The sequence below is a fragment of the Portunus trituberculatus genome, chromosome 18 (genome assembly GCF_017591435.1).
Source record: "Portunus trituberculatus isolate SZX2019 chromosome 18, ASM1759143v1, whole genome shotgun sequence".
In the NCBI taxonomy this organism is placed as follows: domain Eukaryota; kingdom Metazoa; phylum Arthropoda; class Malacostraca; order Decapoda; family Portunidae; genus Portunus; species Portunus trituberculatus.
Window position 1 is genome coordinate 14,955,986 of NC_059272.1, and position 22,628 is coordinate 14,978,613.

The following is a 22,628-nucleotide window of genomic DNA, read 5'->3' on the forward strand; positions in this document are numbered from 1 at the left end:
AAAACACCCGTGATGAAAAGCCAAACCTTTCAAGAATACAGACCTTTGGCTCGTATTTTCAATCAATTTTGTGCTTCACCTCCTCTATTTATTTAAATTTACACATGTTTTTAAGGTGTTTTATGTCTCTAAAGGCAAAGCGGTAAGGTTTCTATATTATTAACAGGAGTAACACTCTTTAAAACTCCGCTTGTAATCTCTGTCGCCTTGAAAAACAGTCGTGGTGAAAGATCAGAGCGTTTCTGGATACGGACCTTTGTATCTTTGGCGCAACTGTTGGTCTTGCCTCGTATGTAAGGAACCTGGCGGGTTGACAGGACACGGGGCGGGGATGGAGGAAAAGATTAGCGCGTGATGTCACTTGTGTCGTGCAGCTCAAGTTATCACTGACATCATGGCTCAGGTATGGCAGTGAAGTCGGGGTCCGGAGGCAGGTGTGACGAGGAGTGGTATTTTGAAGAGGTTTTTGTTCAGGTAAAGAGGGAGAATGCGAGGATTATTATCTGCATGGTAAGAAATTATAGTTAGCTCTTCTTCCTGTTGTCTCTCTTGATAGTGCACACTGTGCCCATCGCCTGTGTCATTTATGAGGTTGTAATGTGAGACGAAGCGTGGCGTCGAGTTTTTCTTTGTTTTATTTTTTTTGTAGGGCGAGGTAAGCAGGAAAAAAGACATGATTTACAAAGGAATTATGGTTAGAATTTTCTCTTATCCTCACTGACACACAACACTGACAGATCGTTTCCTTAACTTACATTACAGAATTTTGAGTCACGCCACATTTTAAAGGGGTATATAAAAAGAGAAAAAGCTCCTGATTTTCCTTTGCTTATCTTACGGAAATTCAACTCACTCCACATCTTAAGAGAAAGACGAAGAGGAGGAGGAGGAGAAGGAGGAGGAGGAGGAGGAGGAGGAGGAGGAGGAGGAGGAGGAGGAGGAGGAGGAGGAGGAGGAGGAGGAGGAGGAGGAGAAAAAGGAGATCGAGTTGTCTTATCAAATCCTTTCTCTTTCCCTCTGCAATCTTTCCTCCTTTTACCAATAAAAAATCGATATATTTGCTATTTTACCTGCCTCTAACGACTATCCACATTTAAGGGATAGAAAAGATAAGGTATAACAAAAAGAAAGAAAGAAAGAAAGATATGCAGTAAAGAAATAATGGTTTGAACTTCTTCCTGTCGTTTCTGATCCTGCCAGTCACACTTATCATCCCATCATTGCGATTTACGACTCTGTATGACAACCTTTCAGACGAGGCAAGTCACGGCAGTGTGGTGGCGATGAAGTCTTCGCTCAAATAAAAAGGCAGAAAGATAAATACGTAATATGCGAGATAGAGAGATTATGGCGTGAACCTCTTCCTGTCTTCCTGGATCCTCTGCATTGCGTTCATGATCCTATCCTTGTGATTTATGATTCCCAGTGACTAGTTTGTGAAGAGTTATGGTGTTCTGGCGGCGTGATAAAGTGGACATAACTACTCACTTCCGTCCAAGTTCACGCTGAGCAAAGCACCGCACGCTGAGCCAAGCACTGCACTTCTCAGGCACTTTGCTCCTATCACCACTATTTCCAAAGGCCACAGAGATAATCGGTCGAGTTTATAAGAGTATTTTTTTCCTTTATTCATGTGAAAATCTCGTTCATCTGTCAATAAAAGCATAAAATCACCGTTAAAAAATCTATGTAGCATTGATTAGTCAGGTTTGTAAGAGTATTTATCCCTTTAATTATGTGGAAATCTTGTCCGTCTGTCAATAGAAGCATAGAATCACCATTAATAAACCCGTATAGCGCAAAATAAAGCCTCTTGAATATGGTGGAGAATGTGTGGCGGGGAAATGCTTCAAAGTACTTCCCTTACCTAAGTTTTCTTTCTCCTCCTGGGAAATGTAAACTGTGACAGTCGCGGTGTCACGATCAGTCTTGTGTCCTGGGCTGAAGACTGAGGAGGTGAGGGGGAGGAGGTGAGAGGATGAGGGATGAGGGGTTAGAGGTGAGGAGTAAGAGGGTGAGAGGATGAGGAAATGAGGAGTGAGGGGATGAGTGGTGAGGGCATGAGAGGGTAAGAAATAAGGGATGAAGGGATGAGGGGTGAGGAGGTGAGGAGATAAGGAGTGAAGGGGTGAGGAGATGAGGTGTTCGGGGTGATGGGTGAGGAGATGAGGGGATGAGAGGTGAGAGGATGAGGAATGAGGATGTGAGGGAGTGAGGAGTGAGGGGATAAGGGGTGAGGGGATGAGGATATGAGAGGTGAGGGAATGAGGGAGTGAGGGTGTGAGGGGATGAGAGGTGAGGAGTGAGGAGGGTAAGGAGATGAGGGATGAGGAGTGAGGGGGTGAGGGGATGAAAGATGAGGGATTGATGGGGTGAGGAGGGTATGAGGGGTGAGGGGTGAGGGGAGAGTGGGTGAGGGGTGAGGGCTCCCTACCCGCCACAGGTCTGGAGGGTAAACACACCAACATCGCCACAGGGCCAAAGATCATCATCCTAAGTAGCTGTCATTATCATTCTCCTTCTGCTTCACTCCCTCTGCTTCACTCCTCAGCTTTACTCCTGCTTCACGCCTCCTGCTTGACTCTTTCACTCCTTCTGCTCTACTCTTACTGCTTCATTCTTCTACTTGGCTCCATCACTCCTCCTGCTTCATTCCTTCTGCTCTACTCCTTCTGCTTCACTCCTTTACTCCTGCTTCACTCCTGCTTCACTCCTTCTGCTTCACTTAGACAGGTGTGGTTTGAGTTACTTGGCCTGTTAGATTGTTGTTCGGTTTGTTTTGTTTCTTTGTGTTGATTTGTTTATTTATTTATTTGTATGTTGGTTAGTTTGTTGTTGTTCTTGTAGCACCAATAATATAAATAACAGCGGAATCCATTTTATCATTCACTTTTTTGAATAATTCCCTCATAACCAGCATATATACTCACTTTTTTTTATATATTATCCTCATAACCAGCATATATATTAACTTTTTATATAATTTTCTCATAGCTAGCATATATATTCACTCTTTTTATGTAATTCCCTCATAACTAACATATATATCCACTTTTTTATATAGTATCCTCATAACCAGCACATATATTCAATTTTTATATAATTCCCTCATAACCAGCATCTATATTCATTTTCTATATAATTCTCTCATAACCAGCATACATATTCCCCTCTACCTCCTTTTTACCATTACCTGAACCAATTAACCAGAGGAATCCATCCCCTGCAGGTGGTAATAGTGGGGAACGGCGCCGTGGGGAAGTCGTCCATGATACAGCGGTACTGCAAAGGAACCTTCACTAAGGAATACAAGAAGACCATCGGTGTGGACTTCCTGGAGCGGCAGATCACGTGAGTCGTGGCTCCTGGCGAGGGAAGGCCCGAGGGAGAGCAGCGGGATGGGCAAGGGTGAATGTAATGTGTGAATTTAAGATGGGTGGGCTGGAAGTAAGCAGAGAGTAAGGGGGGGAAGTGTAGGAGTGAGCAGCGGTATGGGGAAGGGTGAATGTAACGTGTGAATTTGAGATGGTTGTGCTGGAACTAAGCAGGGAGGACGAGGAGTGTAGGAGTGAGCAGCGGTATGGGTAAAGGTGAATGTAATGTGTGGGTGGGTGTTGCAGGGAGGAGAGTTACTTGTAGGGGCGCGGCATCTACATAGCGGTCTGGTTGAGAGGACTTGGCAGGTGGATGTGAGTTGCCGTCCACTAAAGGAATATTACGTAAAGGCGGCAAGGGAAGGTGGAGTCTCGCAGGCTGAGTTGATGTTTTACGGGTCCTTGACTGTGCATAGTGAGATGTAAGGAAGGGTGCTCACCTGGAAAGACTGTCAGGTGTACTTAATTCATCTGGAGCACGTACAGCCTGACTAAGTACGTACAGCCTGACTACTTGTCTAATAATCACTCACTTATACACTCTCATTTTCATAGCCTTCCACTGTCCTCCTTCTTCTCTTTCTCTTTACAAGTCTCCTTAGCCCTTCAGTACCATGACACGTTTCCATATTCATTCTGGTGACTATTTAGCGATTTTATACAGCTTCAGAAACCTATATGGGGATCAAAATAGTGAAGACTGTGGGCATTAATGTTGTGACTTCCATATACCCTTGCTAATGTCAATAAAATGGTCTTATCGTAGCCAAAACTCAGGTAAAAATGCGTCCCAGTACTGAAGGGGGTTAAGTATTGCCTAGCCTCCCTAAAGCTTGCCTAACCTCCCCAGTCTTTCTCTGTATTCCCCAACACTCGTCTAACCTCCCTTCATCTTTACCTAACTTATTCCAACATCACCCAATCTTGGTCTGCTCTCACCATTCATTGTCTAACCTCCCAACTATTTGTTTACCTTCCCAAAATCCTGCCTACTTTTCCAATGATCACTCACTCACATTCACTCACAGTTACTTACAGTCTCACGTATTACCTTCCAACTAAAATGCTCGATTAATGAGTTTAAACTAATAAGTGTATGTATTTGTAACGGTCACTTACCAGGCTTCATGTATCACTGCCTTGATGATAAATAACATGAAGGGCGAGGCAGCAAGAGCACCTGTTGAAGAGAGAGAGAGAGAGAGAGAGAGAGAGAGAGAGAGAGAGAGAGATCACCTGCAGCGCTCACCTGTCAGTCTCAGCATGTGAGAGACGGAGCGCGGGAGTGAGAGTGAGGTCCGTATTCAGAAACATTTTGCTCTTTCACTATCACTGCTTTCCAAAGGCCACAGTGATGATTAACAGGCTTTTCAAGAGTTTCTCAACACTTGTTAATGAAGAAATCTTTTCAATGTGCCTCTACAACCGTAAAAAAAACATTAAAAATTCTTATCACTTCAACTAAAGCCTTTTTAAAGACTGTTTCTTCAGTTAACAATATAGAAATCTTGTCACTGTACCTCTAGAACAGTAAAAACATAATAAAATCCCTTGATACTTCAAACAGAGCTTGTTAACAGAGTGTTTCTCCACTTAATAATGTAGAAATCTTATCACTGTGCCTCTAGAACCGTAGAAATACCTTAAAACTCGTGTAAATTTAAATAAGGTCTTGTGAAATAATGGAGGTGAGGCACAGAAGTGTTTGAAAATACGAGCCTTTAACTCCTTCACTACTGAGACTCATTTTTACCTTGAATTTTGGGTATATGATTGGATGATTTTATTTGCATTAGTAATGGCCTATGGAGGTCAAAAGATTAATGTCCAGAGCCTTTACTATTCTAACACCAACATAAATTATGTTTCTGAAACTGTATAAAATAGCCAAAATAGTAACAAGAATGAATATGAAAATGCGCCCTGTCCTGAAGAGATTAATACCGAGGGCGCGCAGCGAGGGTTGAGACGCGGCATGGGGAGCAGCAGCGGAGTAACGAGATAACGAGGTGGTGTGTTGCAGGACGGGCGGCGAGGAGGTGCGCCTGATGCTCTGGGACACAGCCGGCCAGGAGGAGTTCGACGCTATCACCAAGGCTTACTACCGCGGCGCCCAGGCATGTGTGGTCGCCTTCTCCACCACTGACCGCGACTCATTCTCTGCCGTCAGGAAGTGGAAGAAGAAGGTACGTAAGATTGATGGATAGTATAATAATTCAACAGTCTCGTAAGGTTAGGTTAGGTTAGGTTAGTTTTGTAAGGGCCAATAAGTCTGGTGCTGCGTGTTCTTTTGTGTAATAATGGTTAACCTCATCAGTCCTGGAACACATGTTTTACATTACGATTTTTGCACCACTAGACCATTTTATTGACATTAGGAAGGGTCTATGGAGGTCAGAAGATTAATGGCCACAATCTTCACTATTTTAATCCCCTACATGAGTTTCTGAAGCTGTATAAAATCACTAAATAGCAAGCAGAATGAATATAGAAATACATCATGGTACTGAAGGGGTTAAGAGAGAGAGAGAGAGAGAGAGAGAGAGAGAGAGAGAGAGAGAGAGAGAGAGAGAGAGAGCACATCATGGTTCTACAAAAGGCGAGTTTGTTGGCCTAGTCAATTAAAGCAGCTTGTGTTAACTAATACCATCTCGCACTCTCATCCATAAATGTATCTAACCTTCTCTTAAAAATTCTCCATCGTATTCGCGCCTGCCATCTGTGCGTGCAAAGCCTGTGCCATCCATCTCATATCCTGCTCGTGTTTGTGAACCTGTTTCTGCGTATCTCTTTGTTAAATCTGTATGCATTAAGTTTTTACCCATTGTTATGTGTCGAGACCGCAGACCCCAACATTCTCCACCCCTTGTCTGACCTCCACAAGCATTGTCTAGCGTCGCCAACCTCTGTCTAACCTTCCATTATCCTCTTCTATCCTCTTGCCTTTCTCTTTCCTTGTCTCCTAAACCCTTTCAATACTGAGACGCATTTCTGCCTTGATTTTTTGGGTATGGAGATAAAAAAGATTAATGGCCAGAGTCTCTACTATTCTAATCCCAATTTATGTTTCTGAAGGTGTATAAAATCACCAAATAATAACCAGAATGAATATGGAAACGCGTCTTAGTACTGAAGAGATTTAAGTATTGCCTAGCCTCCCAATTCTAAGTGTCTAGCCTCTCCAGTCTTTCTCTACCTTCCCCAATACTCGTCTTACCTCCCCTAATCTTTACCTAACCTATTCAACACCTCCCAATCTTCGTCTGGCCTCACTAATTATTGTCTAATCTCCCAAATGTTTGCCTACCTTCCCGCCAAAATCCTTCAACCTTCCCAACCCTAGTTTACCCTCCCCTAATCCTTACCTAACCTTTCCTATCACCTCCCCAATTCTGACCTATCCTCCCCAAACCTCTTTTTTGTCTCCCTCATCCCTTGTCTACTCTTGTCCACCTTCCCAATTTTTGTCTAGTCTCTCCAACCTTTGTCTATCCTCCCCACCGCTTGTCTATCCTCCCCATCCCTTGTCCATCCTTCTCACCTCATGGCTAGTCCTCCCCAACCCTTATCTAGCCTCCCCATCCCTTGCCTAGTGCTCCCCATCGCTTGTCTAGCCTCCCCACCACTTGTCTAGTCCTCCCCAACCCTTGTCTAGCCTCCCCATCCCTTGCCTAGTGATCCCCATCACTTACATATCCTTCCCACTCCTTGTCTAGCCTCTCTATCGCTTGTCTAGCCTCCCCACACCTTTGTCTAGCCTCCCTACTCTTTGTTTGGTCCTCCCCAAATGCCCTGGCCAGACTCATCAATCCATGCCTCTTGCTCCCTCCCCTCTGTGTCCTCCACCACGCCTTGTGCCTCACTACTAAGGCCCATATTAAAAAAAAAACGCTTTGCTGTCTCACCAGGACTATTTTCCAAGGCCACAGAGATTATGAGCACGGTTTTCAAGAGTGCTTCTCCAGTTAATAGTATAGAAATCTTGTCACTTTGCCTCTAGAAGCATGAAAACACCTTAAGAAAACCATGGAAATTTTTATCAAGCCTTTTGAAATAGTGGAGGTGAAGTGCAGAAGTGTTTGAGAATACGAGCATAAGCCCTTCCCTCTCCGCCAGGTGGAGGACGAGTGTGGCAGCATACCCATGGTGCTGGTGCAGAACAAGATCGACCTTATTGATCAAGCCACTGTCAAGCCGTAAGTACATTCGCCTCCTCCTCCTCCTCCTCTTCCTCTTCCTCCGCCATCCATGTCTTTACAAGTTTCGCTTCTGCCTTTATTTACCGCCTTTGCCTCTACTGGTTTAGATTACAGGTAGGCGAGGAGTTCCAGTGGTCTTTTGTTACTTCTTTCGTGTTATTTTGCCGCCACTGTTAAGCTATTAGTACATTCGCCTCGCCCGCTTCTCCTCCTCCTCCTCCTCCTCCTCCTACTCCTACTACTACTATTACTTGTTTTTACTTGTTTAGATTTGGTGGTGTAGATTACCACAGACTCGTTAGAGCAGATTGTTTTTTCGGTTTTTGCTTCTTTGTTTTGTTTTGTGATTTTGTTATTGTCAAGCCATAAGTACATTCGCTTCGCCTCCTCCTCCTCCTCCTCTTCCTCCTCCTCCGGGCTTGCATGAGCTCGTGTTGTCTTTGTCTTTGCGTCTAATACTTATCACAAACAACCTCTTAAGTGTTTGTTGTTTTTCCTTTTGTGTTACTTGGGGTTCTTTTATGTTTCTCGCTCTTATCTCTGTCTTCCTCCTCCTCCTCCTCTTCCTCTTCCTCCTCTTCTGTAGGTTATCGCTAACAATATCGTAATGGTGAATAGTTTGTGTTTTTGTTCTTCCTCTGTGTTTATTTGTGTTTAATTGTGTTTCTTGTTCTCATCCTTGTCTTTCTCGTCCGCTTCCTCCACATCATACATTTTTTCCTCCTTTCCTTCCCTTAATAGATCCTCCTTCTCATGTATTCTTTTCTCTCCTCCCCTTACCTTTCCAGATCCTTGCCCTCTTCCTTCCTTCTCCTTCTCCTCCTCCTCCTCTTGTTCCTCCCTCTGCATTTTTTTTTCTCCTTTCCTTCCGTTCCCCTCTTCTTTACAGTCTCTCCTCCGCAGCTGTTCTCTCTTCCCTTTCATTCTTTCTCCATATCCTCTCTTCTTCCCTCGCCACTGCCTCGCTCTCCTACTCCCGCATTCAACACTTTTCTCTCTCTCTCTCTCTCCCTCTCTCCCTCTCAACTTCCTCTATATTTCCCCCCAACCTTCCGTCATCACCTGTTGTCTCCCTAATCCTCCCATTTATCCTCCCCTTTCTCCTCCAATTTCCTAACTGTTTCCCTTTCACTGTTTCCTTTCTCTCTCCTTCGCGTTGTCTTGTTTGTTTAACCGGTTATTGTTGTATCGCCTCTGAGTTGATTTTGTTGTTCTGCTGTTTTGTTTCGTGGTGTTCTGTTGTTGTTTTGTTAGTTAGTTTTTTTTTTTTTTTTTTTTACTCTGGTGTGTATATGCAACATTGTCTTTCCTTTTGTTCTTCTTCTTCTTCTTCTTCTTCTTCTTCTTCTTCTCTTCTTTCTCCTTTTCCTCCTTCTTTACAACACCTGTCCATTTCTCAAAACACCCTTTTTTCCTCCTTGCTTTTCTTTTCTTTTTTTTCTTTTCTCTCAACATTATTTCATTCCCTTTCCACTTTCTCCTTCTCCTTCTCCTTTTCCTCTTTCCTACCAAGAACATTTCCCTTACCTCCTCTTTCTCTTCCTCCTTTCCTCTTGTTTTTTTCTTCTATCTCAACACAGCTTTTTTCCTCCTTCCTGAATCTCCTCCTCCTCCTCCTCCTCCTCCTCCTCCTCCTCCTCCTCCTCCTCCTCCTCCTCCTCCTCCTTCTCTGCAAGTCAGCTCAAGGTTGCAGGGAGCGCAGTACCGTCGGGTCGCAGGGGCCAGTAATACACACAAAGGAATGCATATTAGGTGAGAGGTCTGCATAAAAGGGCCATTGTGCATGCAGAACACATACAGTCGCCCATGTAAGAGAGAGTGTCGGAACATGGAAGGCATTAAAAAACAATTCTCTCTCTCTCTCTCTCTCTCTCTCTCTCTCTCTCTCTCTCTCTCTCTCTCTCTCCTAGTCCCAAAATTAAAGAGAATAATAGCAAGAAGTCGATTTTAACGCTTCACTTGCCTTTTGGTCAAGTTTTGTGTATTAATTATATTTATATTCGCCTTGTGGTTCAATAAATTTCCCAAAACTGTCATAGGAGGGCGAGGGAAAAAAAGAGTAAAAGGAGTCGAGTCTAAGCTCTGCGTCTAGTTCAGTGTATTAATTAGATTTATATTATCGTCTTAAGTATTTGATGTGGCGTCTTATTTTTTTATATTGTTGTGTTAAATTTGGTGGTGTTAGAGGGCAGGACTGATGGAATGTTTGTGTTTGTTTGTCTTCCTCCACTCTATTCGTGAAGGGAGCATACCAACAATTGATTTCCGTGTTGTAGGATTGAAGATTTGAAATGTTATAGATCCTTATCATCTTTGTCTGTCTCATATTCAGTATACGTGATATGTTATACCGGCGTTAACTTTCGATAATGTTCGTGCGTCTCCCTCCACTCGATTCGTGAAGGAAATATACCATTCATTAATTTTCGTGTTGTAGAATTGGAGATTTGAAATGTGAGACACATTTTTTTTTTTTTTTTGTCACATTCAGTACACGTGATATTTTATGCCGACGGTAACTTTTAATAGTGTCTGTACTTTCCCTGCACTCTGGTCGTGAGGGAAATATACCACCCATTCATTGATTTCCCTGTTGTAGAATTGAAGATTTGAAATGTTAGGCGCTCACCAGTTCTGTCTCACATTCAGTACACGTGATATGTTATGACAGGGTTAACTCTTGATAGTGTTCGTTCATCTCCCTCCACTCTGTTCGAGAAGGAAATCCACCAACCAACCATTGATTTCCATGTTACATGATCGAAGATTTGAAATGTGAAGCACTCATCGGTTTTGTCTCTCTCACATTCAGTACACATGACATGTTATGCTGGCGTTAACTTTTGATTTTATTAGAGTAGAATAACAAAAGCCGATGGAACAGAACAAGCAAGACATGAAAAAGCAGTAGAAAATAGCAAGAAAACGCGATTCCATTTACATTTATCCCTTCTTTCTAACGAATTCTCTCGGAGCTGCAAGGGGACTGACAACTAACTGGATCTTTTTTTTTTTTATTTTATGTTGCCCTTGGCCAGCTTTCCCCTCGTACATGAAAAAAAGAAAGAAATATGCTGAAGAAAAGAAGGAAAGCGACATAAACAGTACCAAGTATATAGTAGTAATGGGCTAAGGCTGAAGGCAAAGGAGTAAATTAAACAGCACCGAAGATTTGTGGAGAATAATGCAAGGGTGAACATTCCTGGGTGTGCGTGGTGTGCTGCGCCATACTGCGTCTTTACCTCTTTACTGGGTATTTGCCTTCTTACTGAGTGTTTGCTGCTTCAAGGCGACAGATGGGACGTGACGCTGCGGTTATTATATAAGTGCCCTCAAACTACGTAGTGTGTGTTTGTGCCTGGTTACAGCGTGGCAGTGTGAGGTGGTGCATCTGTGGACGAAGCACTCATAGCAACTTGTGAAATTAACCCCTTCAGAACTGGAACGCATTTTTACCATGAGTTTTGTATATAATTGTATATTACATGGAGGTCAGAAGATTAATGACCAGAGTCTTAACTATTCTAATCCTAACATAAGTATCTGAAACTGAATAAAATCACTAAATAGTAAGAGGAATGAATACGAAAGCGCGTCATGGTACTGAAGGGGTTAAGGGGCACTCCTAGGAACAGATGTCAGTCAGGTTCTGTACAAAACACACCAATTTTTGTCCACTTGTCATTCTTATTCATGGTAACATTAAGAACGTAACGGACTTGGATGAGGAGATAACGGAAACTGCAAGAAGTCATAAGTGGCAGTCAGTCTCTATGCAAAATAAAACTCTACGTATATTCTGCTATTATTCCCATCCATAAGTTTATCTAGTGTTTTAACCCCTTCAGTACCATGCCATGTCTTCCTATTTATTCAGATTACTATTTGGCGATTTTATACAACTTCAGAATCTCATGTAAGAATTAAAATTGTGAAAACTCTGAACTATCAACCTTCTGACCTCCGTAGAACCTTGCTCCTATAAATAAAATCGTTTAATCACACCCATAACTCATGGTAAAAATGTGTTCCAGTATGAAAGGGGTTAAAATTCTATTGACACAGTATTAGCAAATTCTTCACTGAGTCAAGGCCAGCCGATTAACTAAAGAATATGAAGAATCGACCAACATTCCAACTTGATTATGAACACAGACGCGCAAAAAATAACTTGCCTAAAGATAGTTAAGGAAGAGGAACGAAAAAAAGTGAGGAACACGTCGCTAAATTCGTAAAGGCCAATGTCACGACACGCACCTACGTTATGCATGCACATATATTGCAGCCACGTGCACACACACACACACACACACACACACACACACACACACACACACACACACACACACACACACACACACACATTTACCTGGTATCGTTATGCATGCATATTACTGAGAACCAGGCTGTTACCACGCAACCCACCCAACCCACCCACCCACCCACACATACACACACACACACACACGTACGAGGAGCGATAAAGCATAATTAATCTCGTTAGTAAACAAACCTGCACCACAATTCCTCCAAAGCGTGTGTGTTAATAACCTCTCGTAGTCACTTTCCGTGGATTAGTTCATTGTTGCTAGAATCACTGAGACCTTTGCTGCGAAATGAGTTCCTTGTTTTGCGAATAGGTGTCATTAGGTACGATTTCTGAGGAGGAGGAGGAGGAGGAGGAGGAGGAGGAGGAGGAGGACAAGAAAAATGAGAGAAGAGAAAACAGCATTATAAATAGGAAAGAAGGAAGGGAGAAGAATATTATAAGTATAAGAGAGGAATGAGGAAGAGAGATGAGGAAAAAAAGAAGGAAGACGAGAGAAAAGAAAAGAGCATTATAAAAAGAGAAGGAAGGGAGGAGAACATTATAAATACGACAGAAATAAGGAATAAAAATGAGGAAGAAATGAAGAAGAGGAGATTAAACACAAGAGGCTGAGGAGTCAAGGAGAGAAAACCACATGTGAAAAAAGAGCAAAGGGAGAAGGTAAGAGAAGTAAAGTGAGAGTGAGAGAGAGAGAGAGGTAAAGGAGGAAGAGAGGCGTGCTAAACCTTTGTATATGTGACGGAGTGTGACGGAGAGGGAGAAAAATAGTGGCAGGTGTTTCGTAGAGGTAACTGTTACGTGTTACGGCATTTGTATCGCCAATTTGTGTTGCAATGGGTGTCACGGGAGGCAGGAGCGGTGTGTTGCGTTGGAAAATGAAGGCGAATATTGCTTGAAAAGACCATTGTTTTATGAATTGGATTGCTGTGGTAGTGATGGTGGTGGTGGCGATGATGATGAGGATAATAGAGTAGAGAGAGAGAGAGAGAGAGAGAGAGAGAGAGAGAGAGAGAGAGAGAGAGAGAGAGAGAGAGAGAGAATAAGTAACAATATAACCAAAATCCAAAATATAATTAAAAGAAAAATGAGAAAAAACTAAAGCAAGGCAGAGAGAGAGAGAGAGAGAGAGAGAGAGAGAGAGAGAGAGAGAGAGAGAGAGAGAGCATAACACACCATCTGAAGGACAAAAGTAATCAAAACCAGGTGTCTGATGAACAACAAGTTAATGAAAGGGAAAGTAGTTACTCGAGATTCAGTAGAGCAGGTGGGAGGGAAGGGGGAGGTAAAGGGAGGAGGTGGAGGTAAGGAAAGGGAACGAGGGTAGGGAAGTAAAAAGAGAGAGGGAAGAGTTTAAAGGGACGCAAAGAAAGTAAGACTGAAAATAAATGAAAAGTTAAAATAAACATTGAATCATAAAACAAAACTAAAATCGAAGCTTTTTGTAAACTTTAGACAATTGGGAAGCCAACACACACACACACACACACACACACACACACACACACACACACACACACACACACACACACACACACACACACACACACACACACACACACACACACACACACACACACACACACACACACACACACACACACACACACACAGAGAGAGAGAGAGAGAGAGAGAGAGAGAGAGAGAGAGAGAGTAAAAAAGCTGTGCGCAACAAACTTTTAATTGCAAATCGATGTAAATCGATAAATTGCACATGATTGAGTAATGCTCTTTCTCTCTCTCTCTCTCTTTCTGGGTCATGTGTCGCGAGGCTCAGCAGTGACGTCAGGCGGCATAATAAGAGGGTAGTGGTGGTGGTGGTGGTAGTGCACGAGGGCCTTGGTGGCCTGACCTTGCCTGGGTCAGCGCCACCATCCTGCCTCCTGCCTTCTGTCACGTGACGGCCGCAACTGCGGAGAGAGAGAGAGAGAGAGAGAGAGAGAGAGAGAGAGAGAGAGAGAGAGAGAGAGAGAGAGAGAGATGAATACATGGACAGAAACAAAGACAAGAGAAAGGAAAAGCGAAGAAACTATGAAATCATTACGTGTTATGTATTCCCTTGCCGTGACAAAATTCGAGACCGAAACACAATGCAGTGACAACGCAATGGAAACATACCAGGGGAAATTGAACAGTGAGTGGTTTTATTTATTTATTTTTTTTGCATCTCACTCATGCAATGGACGCGAATCACTCAACGCGGAGAGAGAGAGAGAGAGAGAGAGAGAGAGAGAGAGAGAGAGAGAGAGAGAGAGAGAGAGAGAAGAAGTAGCTGTTGCATCGTAAAAAAATGAATGTACTGGAGTATTAGGGTAGGAAATATTGTTCTGGCATAAATCACCTTATGGAATGCGACGGAGGAAGAGAGAGAAAAAAAATAAATAACTAGGAGAAGAAGGGCAGTTTCTGAGGGACCGTGGAAGAAAGGAGGCCAAGGCTAGGCAGATATCGACGGAGCGCGCTGGGAATGGATTACACATGCTGTTTTGACCCACCTTCCCTCCCCGGCTGGCATGTGGCGTGGCAGGATCGAGTTAGCGCCCCGCCTGCCCGACCATTGGCCCAGGGATCACGCCACATCACGCTGCCTAACTGAAGTGCCAACGGAATAGACTCGTTTTGCTTGGAAGGAATTCAGATCAGATTGTTGTTAGTTTTTTTTAATTTATTTATCTTATGACATGACCTAGAGCCAGAGTTACATTATGTGGTTGACGAATGCTGGCTAATATACGTTTGTTCATGGTTTCAGTCTCGAGAAAATTTCCTTTGTATACAAATCTACTACTATTGCTACTACTACTACTACTACTACTACTACTACTACTACTACTACTACTACCACCACTATATTACTACTACTACTATTATTACTGCTTCTACTACTACAATAACTTCCTCGAAAAAGAAATGGCAGTATGACAGTTTTCAAGATCTAATAAGTTTACATAAGCTCTGAAAGTAGCGTGAGTGTGCAGAGACCGTCCCGTGACGCACGTAAGATGTGGTCGTGGTGGTGGACTGGTAGTGACGAGCGCCGCAGTTTGACGCGTGGCCGACCCGCAGTCTAATAATCTTCTGCACTCGTTTGTTCTGCTGTAAGTGTTCGATATGTTAGAAACCTGCCACTTGTGATATAGTAAAGAAAGACTGCAAGGAAGGACAAGTCAGAGAGTGCCGGTCAAAAGGCTACGCTTCTTACCATCTCAGGAGTTATGGTAACGAAACGGCAAGTAAGACAGGACAGAAAGGGAATTGAATAGGGAAACTTGACAGGAAGCTGTACCAATCACTGAAGTGGCCTGGATAGAAGGACAGGTGATAGCATGACCTTGGGAGTAATCAAGAGACGCTTAACTGTCCTGAGGTCTTGGAATCAATGACAATTATGACTTAAGGATTCATAAGAACGAAATGACATAAAAAAAGGAAGGAAACCGCAAAAAGTCACAAGGTCAAAACGTCGCAATCCGTATCAATATTCGTGTGTACCCAATAATTAATGTAAAATCGATGAGGCAGAATGAACAATGGCCAGTATTCTTAAGTTTCTATGGCCTCGGAAAACTGTCGTGGTGAGAGAGCAAGGTGTTTCTGAATTCGGGCTAAAGCACCCTTTTCCTAATGTAATATTTCCCTCGCAGAGATGAGGTGGAGTCCTTGGCGCGTGAGATGAGGATGCGCCTGTACCGGACATCAGTCAAGGAGGACCTCAACGTAGAGCAGGTGTTCAACTTCCTGGTGGAGCGGTACCTAGCCATCATCAGCCACCCCGATGACGTGTATAGCCCCAAGACCGTCGGCGAGAGTGAGTCCAACGGGAGGGAGACAAAGAGAGGCCCAGTAGTGTGTCAGGAATGTGGTAGAGGAGGAGAGTTGAAGTTAGATGTTAGGACAATGAATGTAATCTGATGCTATACAAACATGGGGGAAGGGAGGACCAGAAGGGTGTCTTGTAGGGAAATGGTAGGCGGAGGTAGACGGTAGAGCAGTGAATACAATCAGACTACTCTATGTATTTCTGTAGGAAACTGTGTCTGTATAACCAGTCTTGCCATATGAAGGTAAAGAGAATGCATAGAGTAGCTTTTTTTGTCCCTTAACCTCTTCAGTACCATGACACGTTTCCATATGCACTCTTTTTTTCTATTTGGTGATATTATACAGCTTCAGAAACTCATGTAGGGGGATGAAAAGAGTGATGATTCAGGCCATTAATCTTCTGACCTAAATAGACCCTTCCTAATGTCAATAAAGTGATCGTATCGTATGCAAATCTCAAGGCAAAAATGTGTTCCACTATTGAAGGGGTTAATAGCAGCATTACAGGGCTTTAGATACACTACTAGTAAATTCAGCGATATGTATACCGTTCTTCTTAGTCTACGGGAATGACACATGCTATTCCGCCCTCTTTTCAGGAATTCCATTGAGATTTATGAAATTAACATCTTATTCTTATTTCAGACATCTTCGGGAACCCTGCCAAGTTGAAGAAGGGAGACACAATTACTCTTAGTGGGAAGAAGAAGTCCAGTAAGAAACAGTTAATTAAAAATGCCTGTAAAGTAATATAGAGTCTTAATATTATATGGAGTCACCCTTTATTGGTAAGGTATACACTGTTCTGACAGCTGTGTGGAGCATTATGACCCAGCAGGCTGCTATTTAAAGGCACACTGGGAGCTGGGCAAGGCCAGGCTCTCTGCTTTGTTCCACCACTGACTGAGGCTGGACATGGGCAGGTCTCAGAGAAATATCTGTGCACTGCTTCAAGGAATGTATAAAGTGATGCTATACAGTAATCCCTGAAGCCTATACACATATAGATATATATATACATAAGGTTCATCTTATATACACTTTATATTACAATATGAATGATGTATGTGTGTGTATGTGTGAGTGTATATAGCAAATACATGTGGCAAAGTTTTCACAAAGTGATGTGTTGATTGCCCAATACAGTCTTGCATCCACAGTGAGGCGTTGTTTTATATTGATGAGATTAAACTCCCTTGTACAATGTGGTGCTCTTGTGTCTAGCGAGCAGTGGCCTCATAGGGTGTGTGAGCACTGTCTTGGGTCCGTTACTGGCAAACAGAGTCACACAGTGAGTGTATGTAAGGGACTCATTCTTCACCATGCTGCCATGTTAATCTCTTGGTTCCTGGGTATGTCATTGCTTTCTTGAAAAAAATTCTTGCTTTGGAACTGAGCTAAACTAAACATGAATTACTGCTGCTGAATTATCTGTTTTCCTCGATGTGTAATCAAGATTTGCACTTAAAATAATTGCTTCAATAACATCAAACCAGTGATTTCCTTGTAATGTGAACATAGTATTTATGTTTTGAGTAAATCTTTACAATGTGTGCAGGATAACTGTATGTGAGTACATTTCTAAGACATGTGTAGTACCTCTACACTGTGTTGTGGGAAGTGTTGTGAATCAAAGGTGAGGGCAATGCTTCCTTCTGTTAATTATACCCAGGGAGTGGCAGTCATGTAAACTGTTTCCTTTTGATTTGTGATGATGAGTTTCAATGGTTGAAGAACTGTTGGCTGGAAGATTCTCCATTCCATGTGCCACAAATATCTATATGATTTGTAGCCATTAAGATCCAGTTCAGTTTTGCTGTAGAATCTTGGTTGCAGTGGCAGCTGCTGAGCACTGTTGACTCACTGCCAGAAATGGAGTGTGGAAGTGTGAGAATGTAAGGAAGATGTAGAGTAATGTTTTGTATGACTATGACCTTTAAGGAGCTCACATTAGCCTGTGATTTGATGTTTGAGTCACTATTATTACTGGTATATCAGAATTATAAGGAATTTACTGTTGTCTTGCATCTGTTACGAAATAGTCAACAGTAATGAGAATATTCAATGCTTTTGCTAAAACTTCAAAAAGTATCTTAATTCCCTTTATGTGGAACCATCATCAACTTGTACATTAGTGATACTTGGTGAGCTCACAGCTACTCTGTAAATAAGTCAAAATCTATAGTTAGTCATTAACTTGTAAGTAGCTTCAGCTTAAGGTTTTACTAATGTCCTTGTAATTAATTAAATAGTCAGTGGCATGTATGAATTAGTGGAAGCTGCCTGAGAATGCTTGTGCCTTCCCTTGCTGTGGCAGTTTTTTTAATCACAAATTCAATCATGTGGATTGAAGTAGTTTAACATCTATGGAAGACCTATGGACTAATGAACTGTGGCTCTGAATACATCAGAGTCTTGTGTTGCTGGATCACAACACAGACACAATGCACCGTCTACTCAGCACTGTCCACTATTGCCCATTAAAGATCACATCTCGCCAAGTGTTGGTTCAAGGCGAGTCAAGCAAGTAAATACATTTTTATGTGGAACTTATTAGAGCATGAGCATGACTGTGTTTTCATGTGTGTTGGGAGTGCATAAGCTGGTACTTTAGTTCCTTCACAAGGTCTGAGTGAATTTCAAGTTTGCTAAGGAAATGGAATGGAGAGTTGCAAGGTTGGGAGTGACCACATTAGTTATTTGATATTTAGATTAATTCCACCTATGTATTTTGCATTCATGTAATGGTCCCCATACAAGGTTTAGTAGATAATAAGTAAAAAATGTTTCCTGCATATTGCCACACCATTGTCAAATGTGCACATCACATATTGTCAGAGCTGATTTACAAAAAAAATATATTATTTTTTGTAAGACAGCATGTTATCTTGACTTTCTATAAGATGCAGTCCTGTGTCAATCGAACACTGATTCATGAACAACTGGTCCTAATTACACAAGTCTGTTTGGTTCCTGTACCATCACCCACAACACATTGGTGCACAACAAAAGCCATCATAACTTTGATTTACAGTGGAATTAATAATATTAACTATGTTAATGCTAGGTCAGGTGAAAATAATTTGTGTAATCTCAAATTCATCTAATATTGGATTATGTTCCATTCATTAATTTGCAAATTTTGTTAGGTGAAGTAATTTCCATGGAATGTCAACTGAGTAGCATATATGCAGTGGCTGTTGTGAGTTAACCTTATTCAATACAAAAGTTTGTGTTTTACAAAATTCTAAACAAATTCCTTCATCTTTATTTTCAATACATCATAAGTTTGTATGGTTCATGGATCTGTTGGGAGGTGTGTGGTCATTCCGCATGATGAAAATTTACCTACGTCCTTACCACTAACATATCAAAAAGCCTTAATGTTAATGCATGCATGCAGTTTACACCATGTACATATTATCTAGGTCATAGAGAGAGATACCTCTGTTATGTGTAAACAAGGAGATGGATGGGAGAAAGGAAGGTATCTCCTACTTGACACACCAACCCCACACTGGATTCACGGGACCAACAGAGAGTGACATCTGGAGAGCTCTGGGAAAGTCTAGAGTGTTTTTTTATTATCTATCAATAGAGAAAGGAGACCATGACACAAACCATTCACCAGAATTATTATCCTGAATTAAAATTGATATAGAAATTCTCTCCTCCTTAAAGTTGTTGGTATGCCTCTTATGACTAGACTTGGGCAACATTTAGCATAGGAAAAAATGCTTATGAAAATAAGTGATTTGTTTTAGTGGCTTTAACGTCTAGAGGCAAACAGAAGCTACAGTGTCTTTCAGCTAATATCTGTGTGTGCAACTATCTGAAATTCGTAAAGAAGTAGACACAGGACTGTTAAGTAGCTTGCAGAGGTCCAGCAGGTATGAAAATCAAAGAAATGCTTGCTTTCCCATGATGAGCACTGCCTTACTTACAATTGAGTCATTGAAGAGTGTACATCCTGGTGTCATGGAAAGGTGTTGCTTGGCTGCACTGTGAATACAAATATTTAATGTGTAAGTACAATGCTAGACTCCTTTTATAGATCTATTTGATGTACATGTTATATACATAAAGTAATTGCTGATATTTGTAGCAGGGCATGCCATGCTGTACATAGATTGTGTTAGTAATATCATCATGCACTAACTACTACAAGCCACTCAGTGAAATTTGTCATCACAAATACAATGCAACATGTACCTGTAAATAGGACCAAGATGACACACACTATACGTAACAGCTGTTCAAAAAGCTTTCATGCAGTTTGAAGTGACTTATGTGAGTATGAATCAACCAATTATTCAGGCTTTGTACCTTTATATGCTTTAAGTTTTTATGCACCTAGAATTTATAAAGAATTATGTAGATTGATAAACTGAATTGTGTGGAGATGAACATCAGGAGATGGAATGTGATTACAAGTCCGTGATTTGGTAAATTTGTGTTGTGATGTTTCTTTTAAGTTTTTCTCTGTTTATCTTTCCAGTGTTGGTCTTCCCTCGAGGGGTAGTCATGGTAGGAGATTCAATCTTTTCATGTGCCAGCATTTCTTAATTACATGTTTTATTTTGAGTCTTGCCATTTGTTTCTCTCCCTCCATTACTCACCTTCCTTTCACATTTTGTCCCTCACTTTCAGACATGCACTCTTCTCATAGTCTCACTCATTTTTACCTCATCTTACCCACCCATTCATTCTGCAATGTGTTCCTTCTGTTAAGTGGCTCATCCCATGGTTCTTGTATACATCCATATTGCTCTCTCTGTCTCACCTCACTAGCTGTCTTGCTTCTATATAACCTGGTTCAATGGGTTCCTTACATGCAAGTTTTATGATGCTAATGTCAGATCTGGTAGGATTATATTGTTTCTTATACTCATGTTATTTCACATACATTCCTATTAATTCATGTATGAAAACTAAGAGGGGTATCATTCCTGAATATCTTGAAATCTGTGTGAGTTTGAGCCACAATCATGACTAGAAACACAATTCTGTAGGTGAATATTATAGCAAGTTGTAAGTTGATAAGCATGCACTTGTAATGACTGCAAAATGTGACAAGCACCGCAATATTTTAAGCAACTGCAACACAAGACTGTTGTATTTGCACATGACAAATAGATTGCATTCATAATATGTAGAAAGATATACCCAGCTATTCAATGATAATGATCTAACTCTCATATTAAGTATGAATGGTGCACAGTCTGTGCCCAACCCTCGCAGTGGCTGGGGATGATGTGTCCTTGTCTTACTGTGTGGGTGCCTTGTGCTTGTCCTCATGCAGCTTGAGAAAGGTGGTCAAGGAAACCTTATGTAAGGAGCACTGTGATCTTTATTTTACTCTGAAAACTTTCCTCAGCAAGTGACTGAGGCAACCATAGGATGTGTTATGGTATGAAGGTTTTTCTCATGATATTGTTGTGTAATCCAGCAAGCAGTCATCAGACTTAATTAAGAGAACAAGTAGCTGTAGTGAAGAAAACATACTGAATGCTACAGGTGAAAATTTGGAATTGATAGTGTAGTGTGCCATAATTTTGTAGAATGTCTCTTATTTTCTTGAATTAAAGGCCAATCATATTCCATAGGGAAAGGAAAGAACTTGTAAGTCATTCTAAGTATAGTGTACTATGATTCAGAGATTTTGTTTTTGTCTTCAAAATACCTATCAAGTAAAACAATGTAGAGGAGATTGATACATTTAAACCCCTCAAACCCCTCAACCTCCTGGTGGTTTGTGCAACAATGGACAGGTGTTGTGAACTGCCATGGGGGAGCCACCTGATGCTCTCCTCACTCCTGTTCTGAGTCTGTCAAGGAGAGCTGGACACATCCACAGACAGTTGGTGCTTGGCTGGAGGACCTCTTCATGGTGGAGGTTCATAAGTAACATCAACTTTGTGATGTATTCTTTAGGATAGCATTTCTACAGTGCCCTGCCCTGTGGAAGACACAGTGATATGTATTCCTGCCTATATAATTGTACATATTGTATTTTCTGTATATGTATTATTCATTACTACCATCACAATATTAATGTTTCAATAAAATGTGTGTAAAGTTTAAATGTCTCTTTTTCTTCATGATGGAAGTTTGCCTATATTCAGTGTGTTCCTAAAAAGAGTGACTTCTTATCTTTCAAATTACTGCCCTATAGATTTGATCTCTAGGTTATCCAAAGTTTTGAATCTATCCTCAAAAGGAAGGTTCTTAGTTAAACATCTGTGTGTTTTGGATATAAAGTGATATGTTGTGGGTGTTAGGGTGTGTTTGGGTGTATACAAGTGCTTTATTGGGTTATTTTAAGTGTATTTTGAGGTTTCTAGGTATAATTCACGTGTTTTAAGTGTTTTAAGTGCTTTGGGTATAAGTTTGTGTATATTTTTGGATGTGTTTTTAGTGTTTAGGTGTGTTCTGGGCGTGTTGTAATGTGTTATGTGGTGTCCAGAATGCCTCGTGGATGTATAAAAAATGTTTTAAGTGTCCTGGGTGAAATTGGGTGCATATTGAATGAGATTGAGTCTGTTTTTGGGTGAATTTGGGCATATTTTTGGTGTATTATGCATGTTTTGTGTGGGTTTTAGGCCTTTAAGGTAAGGAGAATTTATCGTGGATTTATTTGGAGGAGTTTGGATATATATATATATATATATATATATATATATATATATATATATATATATATATATATATATATATATATATATATATATATATATATATATATATAATATATATATATATATAATGAGCGTTTTCGATACGATTGTGTGTGTTCTATTTGTATTTTAGATCACACAGGAAGAACAACACTTAAAGCAGAAGTCTTTCATCATAATATACAATAACAAGACCAGCGTGACATACCAAAGCAGATTAAAATGACGT

At 41.3% G+C, this 22,628-nt stretch overlaps 1 protein-coding gene across 1 annotated transcript in view; it reads left to right on the forward strand.

Moving 5' to 3' along the window:
- LOC123505581 (ras-related protein Rab-23-like) overlaps positions 1-21,807 on the forward strand; it is a 93,387-nt gene extending 71,580 nt beyond the window's left edge. Inside the window, exons 3-7 of the mRNA XM_045257067.1 lie at positions 3,230-3,351; positions 5,398-5,560; positions 7,491-7,570; positions 15,545-15,708; positions 16,368-21,807. Of these exons, the coding sequence (XP_045113002.1) occupies positions 3,230-3,351; positions 5,398-5,560; positions 7,491-7,570; positions 15,545-15,708; positions 16,368-16,477 (639 nt within the window). The 3' untranslated portion in view covers positions 16,478-21,807. The remainder of the gene's footprint in view (positions 1-3,229; positions 3,352-5,397; positions 5,561-7,490; positions 7,571-15,544; positions 15,709-16,367) is intronic.
- Positions 21,808-22,628: the final 821 nt, after the last annotated feature.